Here is a 12,630-nt window from a genome sequence, read left to right as displayed (position 1 = left end):
ATTTTCCTAAAATATACTAGGAAAATAAAAACCTCAGACAACTTAGACATAAACCTTAGGAGTGTAGAAAAGCCGAAGTGCTCAAAATTCACTTCTGTCATCAATTTGGAAAGAAGGAAGCAGCTGTATTCCTTCTGCATGATGCTGAAAATGTCTAGAGATAAAGCAACATTTCTATGGGACACTATTTTCAAACCAGACACATGAGGAATTTGAGTGGAATGAGCTGCAAAACACTTTGAAGCTAATATTCTTATATAATGGATTTTGACTCACTAATGTAAATTCATTTTTTCCTACTCCCTGGCATACAGCACAAACCTTAGCTCTATGTTGCCACCAGGTCTTCATACAATTATGTTCCCGCTAGCTAATTCTAAAACAGTGCCAGTCTATTGCTAACTCAACTATTCTAACTAATCTAAAGCTTCCTTTTAAATTGTATTTTCAAAACAGTGAACCTGAAAACGTTAGTGATTTGCTAACCCAGAACAAGTGCAACAAAACCACACACACACACAAAACCCACAACAAAAACAAACAAACCCAAACAACACCAACTCAACAAAACCCCAACTTTCCAAGCAGCATGCATTCAGCTTTGATGGTTCCAGTCTCAGCTGTCTGATGGCCTCTGCCATTTTTATTGCCGTGCTGTAGTTGTACTTGATCTCTGCTGGGCCAAATCTATTACTTCATAAAGAAACACTCTGACTGAGAATCCTTCAGGATTGCTACTGAACACACAGGGGCCTATGATATATAAGGCTGGGTGATCCATTGCCCTCTCTGTATAAGGTCCACTCAGTTGTTTCACATGCACTCGTCAACAGTATCAGTGGGCTTTCCCTCCCCACTGCCTGGCCACCTCCTGCCCCAGTGTGGGCTATGCAGGAACAACTCTGTCTCCCAGGGCCAGTTTTCCTCAACAGGCCATAGCTGATGGCTGTGGAGCCTCTTTCAGATCCACATGTTCCCAAGGAGCCATGCTTCCTTGTATCTGTATAGACCTGTCATATAGGCCAACTGCATGCTGGATCCCTCACAAGCATGGAGAGGACAAGCAAAGTGGGTAATCAATATTATTTTGGTCTTACTTCTTAGCATATACAAAGTCACTTCTTTCTATCACACACAGTCTTTCTAGCTTGGCTTATAACACACTTTTGAAGCTGTGCCTCCCATTTATTTTTTTTTTCCTCCCCTATGATAGGAACCAAATGCAAACATCAGTTATTAATATACTTTGCAATTCTGTCACATCTGTTTAAATTTCATACATTTTTGCAAATGCACATCCAGATAATTCTATGGATGCTTTCCCTTCACTTTGATGACCCTTCCAACAGATTACTGGGATCCTGCTGCTTAGTCTGCTATCTACCCACTTGTAACTTACAGTATTAAATCTACAATAATTAGAGAATGTTATCTACAATAATTAGACTTTCCTTTTTCAAGTCCCTGTAGATTGCTTTAGATTACAGTTTAGAATAAGGAACTGTTATTCAGACAGAGAGCTGAGACACTGACATAACATGGTATACATTTCTGCTAATTTAAGGTTTCAGAATCAGCTTCACAGATTACTTAAAGCGTAGCTTTCACACATTTCACTGAAATGATGTGAAATGTTCGCTGCTACATCAGGATTATCATGCCAACAACTAGAAAACCTGACATATAATTATTATCCACTTATGAAGCATTTAGAGAATCCCTGTTGGGAGCAAGAGGCAGGAAAAAGAAATCAGTTTTCCACAGCAGAGTTCGGTTGCCTTCATCCCAGGAACATCATTTTGTAATCCTCAGCCTCAATCATAATTTATCTTTATCTTCTGGCACAAATTAATAAGTACTCACACAGACAACATAATTGACTGCATGTTTCTGACTCATTCTTCAAGTGGGGTCCACAAAGAACAAATTCTCAGAAAGTTACAGTATGAAGAAAATGTACTATGTGTGCATAAGATAAAGTAAGCATGAGAACTGAGATGATGCAAACAACATTTGCAAAACTGATAATGCTGTTTGATACAGATAACATTCTGGACTCTTAAAAGAGGAAATCAATAATTTTCCTTCCACATTTCATAAAATGACACCATGTCACACCACAAGTTCACAACTCTTAGCTCACCAGACCAGAAAGCTTTAACTATCAGCTCCTGATCAGAGATTTTATGCAGGAGGTGGAGGCATTTTGCAGTGAGACAAACTTGAGCTTCCTTTTCAGCTTTGTAGAAGACTGCTCACCTCACCAAGCACAGATCCTTTTTTCCTCTACTTGGCCACAGCTGCCTACCCCACTTCCACCTCTTATTGCCTAACACCACTACCTACTTCGCCTCCACTCATCTCCTCCTGGCAGCAGGGGATGACCATTCTCTCTCAGATTATTCTACAGGCACTCTGGTCTCCTCTCTGACCTCCTCATACTTTAACTGTTTCCTGCCAGCTCCCTTCTAGACAGCCTTTTTGTCAGTTTCTGCTGTCTGAGATAACTTTTCTGATTTTCATTTCCTTTCCTAAGTAGTGTTTGACTTCCCTTCACATTTCTTCTCTCGTTCCACCTCCTCCTTTTAACATCTACTTGCTCGGTCCTTCCCGATGCATTTTCACCTTTCTGCTTTTCACACACAACCACAGCGACTTTCAGCTTCTCATAACCCCACCACCTCAAACAAGACATTTTCATGTCTCATTTGATGGCTTCAAGGGATGGGAGATACAATGTTACCAAGATACCCTCCCCAAGATAAGTGGTGAAAGTTCTGATGAACCCTACATTGGTCTCTAGGGTTCAGGAAAGTCTGTTGGAACAGATAATTTTAATGTAATTTTTACATGAGTTTTGCATGCATATATCTAAGCTTGAATAAGCTCTTCTGGTCTAGCAGGGCAGCTTGTAGGAGCAGCATCTCATACACAGGGATTTTGCAGTTGAGTATTGAAGAAGCTCTTATTCTTTTAAGAAACTGCATTTTCTACTACAAGCACCGAGGAAAAGAATAATAATAGTTTTTTAAAAAGGTAGATTCCCAGTGATTACAAATCATCAGAGAAAATGAACACCAAAGGATGTGGTATCCTCCCTCATACTGTGCTGATGGCGCACTGGCAATTTGCTTTGCATGGAAAATTACTACATTCAAATTTGGACTTTGCTTAGGAAGCACGGAATGTTGGAATTTCTATTAACAGAGTTGCAGAAATCTTTATAGTAGGCATGTCAATCATTTAAGTTGTACATAGAAAGCTGAAAGTACTTTTTGATACAAGATTATTCTCTTTGTCAACAAAGTTAAAGCATCCGATCCAAGCACAAAGTAACTATTTGATTAAGATAAGATTTCCAGAATCATTCAACACAAGAATTATCAGTTCCAAATTTTTTGTGGAAAATTCCAGTGCTTTTGGCAGCTTTACCACAGTATCTTCTAATTCAAGGTGGAAAAGAAATGAAGTCCATATTGCACGTTAAACATCAGAGCAAGTAGTTAAAGCCTGGTAGAGTTGCTATAAACAGTTAAGATAGGTTTGCAATCAGGTAGCCCTGAGCTTTATTACCTGAGGCGCAGAAACAGCCTTGCCCAAAGGTGGAGGCAGACAGCCTTTGCAGACGATAACGTTCTGACTTTCAGAGCTTTGCTCGATCAGAGCATAAACTTTTCACTATCACTAACTGAAAGTAAAGGAAGCCTTCCTCAAGAAATCTAGCCTTCATCCCTGATTTGCTGTAAGGAACTTGTATTTTGTAAAACATATTGATACACAAGGTGCACGTTATTCTAGCTGTGAGGCAGGCAGTTTGATAAATGCCCGAGTGAGAAATGCACAAAGAGAAATTAACATAAAATTATCATTACACAGTGATAAGAGCTCATGCAGTGGTTGAGTAATTTCACTTTCCTATTTATAAATCTGGAAGCGATCTCAAAATACGTTACATAAAATGCAATGAAGAGCACTATCCTGCATGATCATAAGCATACGTTTCTGCAGATGATTTGAGACTGTCTCTGTCCCACATTTGACAGAAAGCATTTGCTATAAGAGATCTTGGCCTTGTAAACAGCCGTCATGTGCAGGAAGAGCAAGATGGGCTAACAAGTTTCAGATGGCTTAAAGAAAGCTTTCCTTGTCATTTTGAAATGAGGGTAAGGAAAGTAGGAAAAAAAAGAAGAAAGAAAAAAGAACATGGAGAGGGAGTTGTAGGTATGAGAAGAAACAGGATTGAAAAACTTCAGGTAGGAGCACAAACTGTACAGACAGGTTTAAGATAATAAATGATCCTTTGACAGACACAGGTTTAAGATACTAAATGATCCCCTTTTGCATTCCAGTTTAAATAGTTTTAGATACTAATTCCTTCAGCTTTGCTTAGTGAATGATAAATGTTTGAAGTCTGTCTGTGAAATGGCAAGTTTAGGAGGTTGAAGTAGCTTTTGTCCACAGAAGGTAAATCAAAGTGACTCTAGAGAGAAAAACCCACACTGCGACCATACAGCTGATGGTTTTAACCGCCACATGCCTAAGCAGCCTCTGAGCATCAAGAAGGCGAGCAAACACTGGGGCAGACATTCATCCTAACTACTGCTGTCAGCTCCAGAACCCAACCCTTCAGGGTCATCATGTTACAATTGATACTTTTACACTAGTTAAGTTCATAGTACAACTGCTTTCAAAGAAAATCCTCTATGTGAATTCATATAGCCCACACAAGACTATACCACAGTCAGAGAGTTGCCGAGAGTTGCTGGTATATAAAAAGCTGCATTTCCACTGTTTACTGTTTTTAGTTCTCAATTAGTTCTTTTTATGAAGAATGAAAAAAGTGAAAACTTTTCACATAAAAAAATCAAAAGAACTTAGAGTCAGAATAAGGTGAAACAGCAATTGAAATTGGTTAGGTATAAGCGTAGCTACTGAATGTGAAACTAATGGAATGGATATGGGTGGGTCAGGCAAGAGTAACTTCTGAGGGATTGCTGTTTCTCATTTATAACTCTTTTAGGAGCATCTGCAAGTTGTGGAAATTAAGAAAATGAGTAAATACATCTCTACATCTAGCAGCCTGTAACAAACAAATTCCAAACACAGCTATAATTCCTTCAGAAGAGTTTGTTTCAAAATCAGCTAAAGACTTGTGCAGGGTTTAAATCCATCGTGAGGAAGAGGTGTGTAAGTGAGGTTACAATGCAGATTCCTGGCCAAAGCTCTGGAGGGCAACAGAGCCACAGATTGTGTTTTGAGTGATTTCGGAAGTGGCACTAAACAGGAAGTGTGCAAAATAGAGCTCTAACAGGTGGCAGGGAGAACAGACATTCACAGTCCGATCTGCAGCTGTGCAGCTCATCTCTCTATCACATCTAGATAAGTCATATGATTTTCTCCTATGGTTCTAATATGCTAGTTATAAAGAGACAATGAGTACCTAAGAATGCAACGGCCATCAGACGTACAGCCCTGGAAGGCCTGTAGTCACTCACAGTCTCCACCTGCAATTCCATTTTGCAAAATGCTTTAAAATATTTCATTTAATGTTATAAATTCTACAGCTGAGATAAATGTAACGCAACAGAAATTATGCCAACAATAATTTGCATGTCTTATGTGACTGTCTCAACATTTTCCAGTTTTGCTATAGCAACAGGAATGTGAAAGGCTTAATTTGTTTGAAATTCTGCAGTTTATATTCTGCATAACTTGAAGTACTATCTTTAAATATTGGATAGCTGCTCATGGAGGATACAGGCACATATGAAGCCATACTTTGCTAACAGGCTTGTTAAGATCTCATTACAACAGTCTGCTTAATTCCTATTAAATTGATATTGCAGTTTGTTTTTTTTTTCCACGCTTGCAGCACTCATTCCATATATTCCTCCAAAACATTATAGAATTGCCTAGAGTTTTCCCATGGATTTAAGTGAGCTTTGTTACCATAAATATGATAAGAAGTGGGACTGTATTTCCCACTACTAATGAGAGCAACGTCTCATATGTTACATGTCTTAGTATGCACAGGAAAACTGAATCAGGTTTAATTTAAAAGCAGCAGAAAGCCAGCTGTTGTTCCATACAAAAGAATTCAGCCTTACACTATTAGCTACCCTACAAAATTACTGAAGTATTACTTTTATGTTTACTACTGCAACAAGAAATGCTTAACATAAAAATCAGAATCGAAGGAAATGATAGCCATTACAACAATCCTATGGGCAGATCTGTATCAGCAGCTGCACAGGGTTATCTTTACCCAAACAGCAAGCAGCACTTACACACAGGGTACTCAGTTGGAAGGAAGAAAATATTAGTAAAGCAGCAGGAGAGAAGGCTACAATCCCACCTTACTGAAGTGTTTCGCATCTGAAAGGAAACCTGAATTTAATTCAATCTTCAGCTTTCATGCTACTTGAATACCACATGCTGAATCAGATGGTACGATTTCTGCTACCTGAGCACGATATACTTTTCAGGAACGACCAATTCCAATAGCACTGTGTACTATAGTGGCAAACTACTGAACAAACTCTAAAATGTGGATTTCAAGGCAGCTAAAATGAGTTGATTCTACCAATACCTTCAGGAAATATTTACAGCAAGCCTGTTTGCAGTTTAAACTGTTTTGTTGGTTTGCTTTTTTTTCTTTTCTTTTTTTTTTTTTTTTTTGCATTTATAACTCATAACTAGTGATAGCAACTCTCAAAGCATTAAACAAGAAAACAGTTGATCCCAGTTTGTAGCTACTAGCCTTTAGAGACTGTATTATACTTCAGTTCCATAAAAGAATAACTGCCATCACAAACCATAACATAGCACTGAAATACTGTTGTTCAAAATCTGCTACTTAAGTTTATTAGCTCTATGCTTTGCAATGCTCAAAGAAAAGGAGACAGATGTACTTACCCTTTGTTCCAATAAGCAAGAATATATAGAAGCACCAGTCAGATGTCATAGCTGTCCTTCAGCAATTTAGTGAATAAAGTCAATAAACAGTGTCCCTTAAAGCTTAAGCTGCTGGTAAGCAGTGCCTCTGACAGCCTTCAGCAGTGCATGAAACAAGCTCCCTTCTCTTCCCTGGCTTCCTCGTCTGCTCTCCTTTTCACTGGGTCTCTCTCTTCCCCTCCTTGGCACACAAACACACCCCACCGCAGAGAGACTGGGGAGAAAGTTTCAGGGGCACACGCCAGCTCCTCTGCTCTGCCTGATGTGCCGGGGCTGCTCTGTCCAGTGGTAGGAGAAGGCTGGGCTGTGTGCATGGACACAGGTCCACCCTGGGGAGAGCTGCTGCTGCACAAAACACAGCCAGATCCAGAGAACTGCCATCAATAGTCCAGTTTTGTTTTTCTTTTCTTTTTTAAAGTCGCAATACTGGAGGAGGCCTGAAAAACACAATTTTATTAAGGCAACTCTGTTTGAAACTAAATATTTTGCACAGTTTAGATAAAAGCTGGTGGTTTTTCAAGTAAGGGGAAGTGAAATGTATAAACACAGCCCTTTCTATCCATCCGGCCCCTCTCTGAAATGCAGAAAAATGCATAAAGTAATTTATTTCCAATAACAGCACATCACTATTTTTACACATTAACCATTAATGGCAACTGTAGCAAAAATAATTAATCTGAGAGAACAAAGATGTTCAGAAACATATACTATGTGGAAGTAAGTTTTTTCAGACGCTCTCCTTATTTGAGTACTTTGAAAGTTCCCCTCTGCCCTTTGGCTTGGCAGTTTCCAATAGATCCAGCAGGTATCACCTAAACTCAACCACATGCATACACAAGCAGTTATAAAAATCTTTTTCAGTCTTGTGAAGGCTAACAGTTGCCAGTATAGTGAGATATATTTCAGAGAGTCAGTACTGAGATGAACTCAAGGGGAGGAGTTAAATTTTATCTGTCCTGAAAGAGATACTGAGCATTTATTATTATTTTGGTTCAAAAAAGCTCTGTATTTCCAAAGGTTTGTAAAGATGGCCCAGGCCAGAGAATGCTGGTAACATGTCACCAGTCACATCAGATCCTTGGGAAGAAAGCATCTCAGACTAAGGAAGTGCACACATGCATGATCATGTGCATGAGAAGGCATATTTAGAGACTGGGAAAAGCCTACACCATAGGCAAGAACAAAGTCTGCATTGTTGCTATGGCAAAGTTGTCTGCAAAATAGATATTACAAACTGTCAGTCATTTTGTTTCTAACATAAAATGAAGACAAAATACAGGGGGTAAAACAAAAGGTTCTTGCTTACGGAAGCCCCCCAAAAACCTGTTGGCATCCACTACGCCAATGCTGGTATTAGGCAAGTGCCTGAATAAAAATGGGCTAGGGAGCTATAGAAGATTTCTTTTATAGAGTGAAAACTACTTTTGAATCATTTCAAATAAAGCTACAAACAACCTTTCAAAGGTTAACACGTAAACAGCCTATGGCTAATGTCTGGGCTATACAAAATGGTCTTCCAAGGTGTGAAAATTAGAGGAAGAATCTGTGCAGGAAGAATGACAAATACACTTTCAATAAATACAGCTGGAAAAAAAATAAAATAAAAGCTCTGCATCTTAACTGCAGGGTGAGATAGGAATGATGTTCTAGGGAAAAATTCCAGAGAAAGTGCTCTTTAGCAAGGCTTCCTCTTTGGTCTTCTCATCAAGTCACCTCCATTTGAGACTGGAATTTATATATTTTGGGAATATGATACTTTCACATGCCAATACAATGAAATGAGGAAGCTGTTTCTTCAGAAACAGTCTGATCTATTACAAGAACCTCAAGATAAATCTGGAAAAAAGATAACCACAAAAAGCAAGACATACCACCCACGTGTTTTCTGAAGCTCTTCCCCAGTAGGGAATTGTCACTGCCAGCTAATGCCTTCCTTTTTTTCGAAGACCTATAGCAAGTATACTCATTAAAGCTAATTCTGTTGCTAACACATGCTCTATGGAAAATCCACTGAGATTTTTGCTCTTCATCAACATTTTTAATAAGAATACATAAAGCAGCAGAACTTTCTGGCCTTTAGGAGAGATCCATAAAAAAGACATTTACTCTCTCAGTGCAGTTCTATTCAAACCAAGGAGCTACAGTTAGACAAAAACAGGTATACTTAGAATATGGAGCCAAAGAATCAGTAGAAGGAAGCTCGTTATTAGAACATTAAATAAGACATTATTGGCTTTTAAAAAATAGTTTAGCCTTACCCTACTTTAAAACATCTATACATTTTTGTGCATTAGAAAGGCAGTAAGGACTTTCCACATGTCTAAACCATAAAAAGCTATAAAATATTGGTGTTTTAGAGTTCTGCTTTCAAGAACACAACAGACTTTACATGTTTATTCATTCCAGAGCAAGGAAATAACATTAGAATAACATATTACTGCTAAAGAAGTCATTCAGTTTCAGTAGGATGGTCATCATTTGCTTATATTTCTCCTTAATTCTGTAATAATACTCCAAAAATATCACAGAAGCACATAGTATGGATTACGATGTCTCCTTTTCCTCATCTTAAACTGAAAGCACTATAAAACAAAAGGTACTATTGTCAGATATATAGGGAAAAAAACAAATATTCAACTAACAACTAACATTGTGCAAGAGACTGTCAGAAAATATGCAAATAAATCCGAATAATTAAAGTTATTATTTTACTGAGAGTCACTTCATGTGAGCACCAGGAATCAAATTAGGCATACAGGGACTAGAATAAAATAATCCTAACTGTGAAGCACTTTAAGATAAACACTTCTAGAAAAAAAATAGCACTTCATAGTCTTATTTCCTACAGTTCAAGTTTGATGCTGTATAGAAGGAATCTCGTACAAGTAAACAAATCATATCTGTGTATATTACCTTTGTAAATATCACAATTAAAAAAAAAAATACTGACCTGTAAATCATTGCTACTGTGGAAATAAAACAGAATTTATTTTTATCTTGGAGAATAAGGTGTATTTATCCACGGGCTGCAGCTTCACCCTTCAAGGTTAACAAATATCTCAAACTCTAAGTGTGGCATACTCAGTATTACAGCTGACAAACTTCAAGCAGTTTCACCAGTACAGGTGCAAGCAAGCTATGTTTTAATCTATGGGGAGAAGGTAAATGCATATAAATTCTACCTGCTGTTGCATTGCTCCAAGTACTAAGTAGTACAGATCTACATAAGAGTTATTATTACTCTTTTCTAATGTGGGAATTTTTCTTGGTTTAAGAGATGTTGCACTGCATACTAAATCAAGGACTGATGAGACAATAAGTATATCAGTGGTGATTTTGTAACCCTAAGAGCTGCTCATTAAGAAAAGGAAATCTTTAGATTAAAATACCATCAGCTGTTGTCAACTGCTTTACTTCCACAGTGAAAAAACAGGATTGCTGAATGATCACTGAAATCAACGGGACCATCCAGTCACAGAGAATATATAGTTCATGTATAGAAAGAAAGAGAACCTTTTGCTTTCTCAGCTATTTGATGGACAGTACTTAGGTTTTGTATTATAGCAAAATGAGAAATTAATATACAGACAAAATTTCAGAACATAGCATTTGAAATGTAAATTCATTATGCATGTCAATCTTACAATCCCAATCATTTAATTGTGGAAATTAACTTAATTGGCTAAATTATAATTAATTTACACTGCTTTTAAAGCCCCCATCAGCATGCTTTACAGATACTGTGATTGAGAATAAGACATTAATATTTTACACGGTGACTGTCATCTTTGGAGGATATACTTTTCATTTAGCACTTCCCTATATTTGGAGAAAGGTAAGCTAAAGAACCCCATAGGAAAAGTGTAAGAACATGCAAGTATCATAAGCAGAAAGAGGACCTCATCTACAGCAGTTCTTCCCAAACCATAAGCTGCACTCAGTGCTTTTATCTATCTCAGACACTTGGGGCTCAATCAGTATTGTAGGAGTATGTTATCTTTTCATAAAGATTACTGTTCCCCATTGCACAGCTGCAGAGATTTAATAGGATTTATATACCAAAACTTGAAGAGCTTGGGGCACTGGGCCTAACAGTCCAGGATAACTACACAAGGACCTCTGCAGCAGTATCTTCTGACTTCTCATTTCTCTCTCCAGGCCTCTTATCAGCACAGCTGCAGCTGAGCTGGGATTACTGGCATTTGCTTCTGGAGGAAGGGAAGAGACCTTCCTCCATTGGAAAAATGATCTGAACTCAATGTTTTCTCTTGGAGAAGTTTATTACAAGGTAACACAGTTTTTTGTTTGTTTGTTTGTTTTTTCTCCAGCATATTTATATGTCCAAGAAGTGTCTCAGAACAGAAAGTGGCAGATACCAGTTCCCCCACATTTATTTTAAGGTAAAGCAATGGCATAAAATTTGGCTGTAGTGCCACAGAAGGTCAGAAGAGAGCAAAATTAGTCCAAGACAACAAAGGGCTTCCCCCTAAGCTACTTAGATAAAAACATCAGTACTCAGTCAGTTAATCTATCCTCCCAATAAACAGGATTCTTCTTTCACCTCTTGCTTTCCCAAAGCACTGTTTCCAGAGCTTTTTAGTCCCTGCCCTTGCCAACTGCCCTTTACCTCTTCCTGACGCTAAAGGAGTCCACTTCCCAGCTGTGGTGCGATCCTTCAGGTTTTAGCTGAAGACAAACTTTTCAAATGCAAGTAGCTAAATAAACAATATTGGAAGGCGTGACATTCATAGTACATTCACTAGAGATCTTTTAACACAAGATTGTCATATCATTCTTTGAGAAAATGAACTCTAAAAACATGAAGTATATAAAGCATCGAGAAGGCAAAACTAAGGCTTCAATAGCTCAACTATGAGAACCTTTGCGTTAGAGAACTATCAAAGCCAATTTCAAAGCTGGAGAGAAATATTCATGTGGTACCAGGATCGCCAATCCTAGCAAGGTAAAGTTCATGAAAGGAATATTCGGGTCCATGTAAAGGCAAGCAAAAGGAAGTCATTGCCTTTGAAGAACCCCGCTCAACTTCCATCAACCAACTTAAATGTCAGTAGTTTATACACTTGTAAGGATTCAGCTAAAGTCAATATTCATCTACCACTAAATTTATGATTACACATATTTCTGCTAAGCAACAAGGAAAACCAGAACAGGTTTCTCTGAACTTTTGAAAATGCCATCTGTGTGACTTCCATATAACCTTGTACAAACATAGTGAATGGTGACAATAATGAACACATGGTAGTTGTAAATACCCAAAAGGTTATTTACAGGAAAAACTCACCCGTATAGAAGCCTTCAGTCTACTGGGAACCGCTGAGGCAATCTCCACCAAGGAGCCATCTCCAAGGGATGCTACCTTAGTGGTGGTCAGCCCTTAAAGGAAGTCTAGAGAAGGTGGAGTCAAACTCCACCCCTTCCAGGAGCACAGCTAAATTACTCTCACCTGTGTTCCCACAGCTGACCCAACACTTGTCTCAGCTGATTAATCAGAGGTTCAGGCTGTGATTTATCTATATCTAATACTGCTGTCTTTAAGAAGCATAAAATGAAAATGGCTTGTTAGAGCTATAAGAGATGCTGGTTTTTGAAACAGCTGTTAAGCCTGTGGTGAAGGAGTCAACATTATCAGAGATTTTTTGTTTGTTTGTTTAGATG

The 12,630-nt window shown here is 38.2% G+C and overlaps 1 protein-coding gene across 4 annotated transcripts in view; it reads right to left on the bottom strand.

Moving 5' to 3' along the window:
- Positions 1-7,305, bottom strand: part of RXFP1 (relaxin family peptide receptor 1) — a 42,389-nt gene extending 35,084 nt beyond the window's left edge. The window contains exon 1 of one of the 4 annotated variants that reach the window (XR_014945728.1): positions 6,916-7,130. Coding sequence is in view for 3 of the 4 variants with exons in the window: in XM_015860873.3 (XP_015716359.1) it covers positions 6,916-6,964 (49 nt within the window). In the remaining variant the exon portion in view is untranslated. Of the gene's footprint in view, positions 1-6,915 lie in introns of all 4 variants that reach the window. The other 3 variants (XM_015860873.3, XM_015860876.3, XM_015860875.3) reach the window with 3 other exon arrangements.
- Between the last annotated feature and the right edge of the window lie 5,325 nt (positions 7,306-12,630).

This window comes from Coturnix japonica, chromosome 4 (genome assembly GCF_054131305.1).
Source record: "Coturnix japonica strain WE chromosome 4, WE-NBRP24, whole genome shotgun sequence".
Classification (NCBI taxonomy): Eukaryota; Metazoa; Chordata; class Aves; order Galliformes; family Phasianidae; genus Coturnix; species Coturnix japonica.
This window is presented reverse-complemented; position numbering and strand designations above follow the sequence as displayed.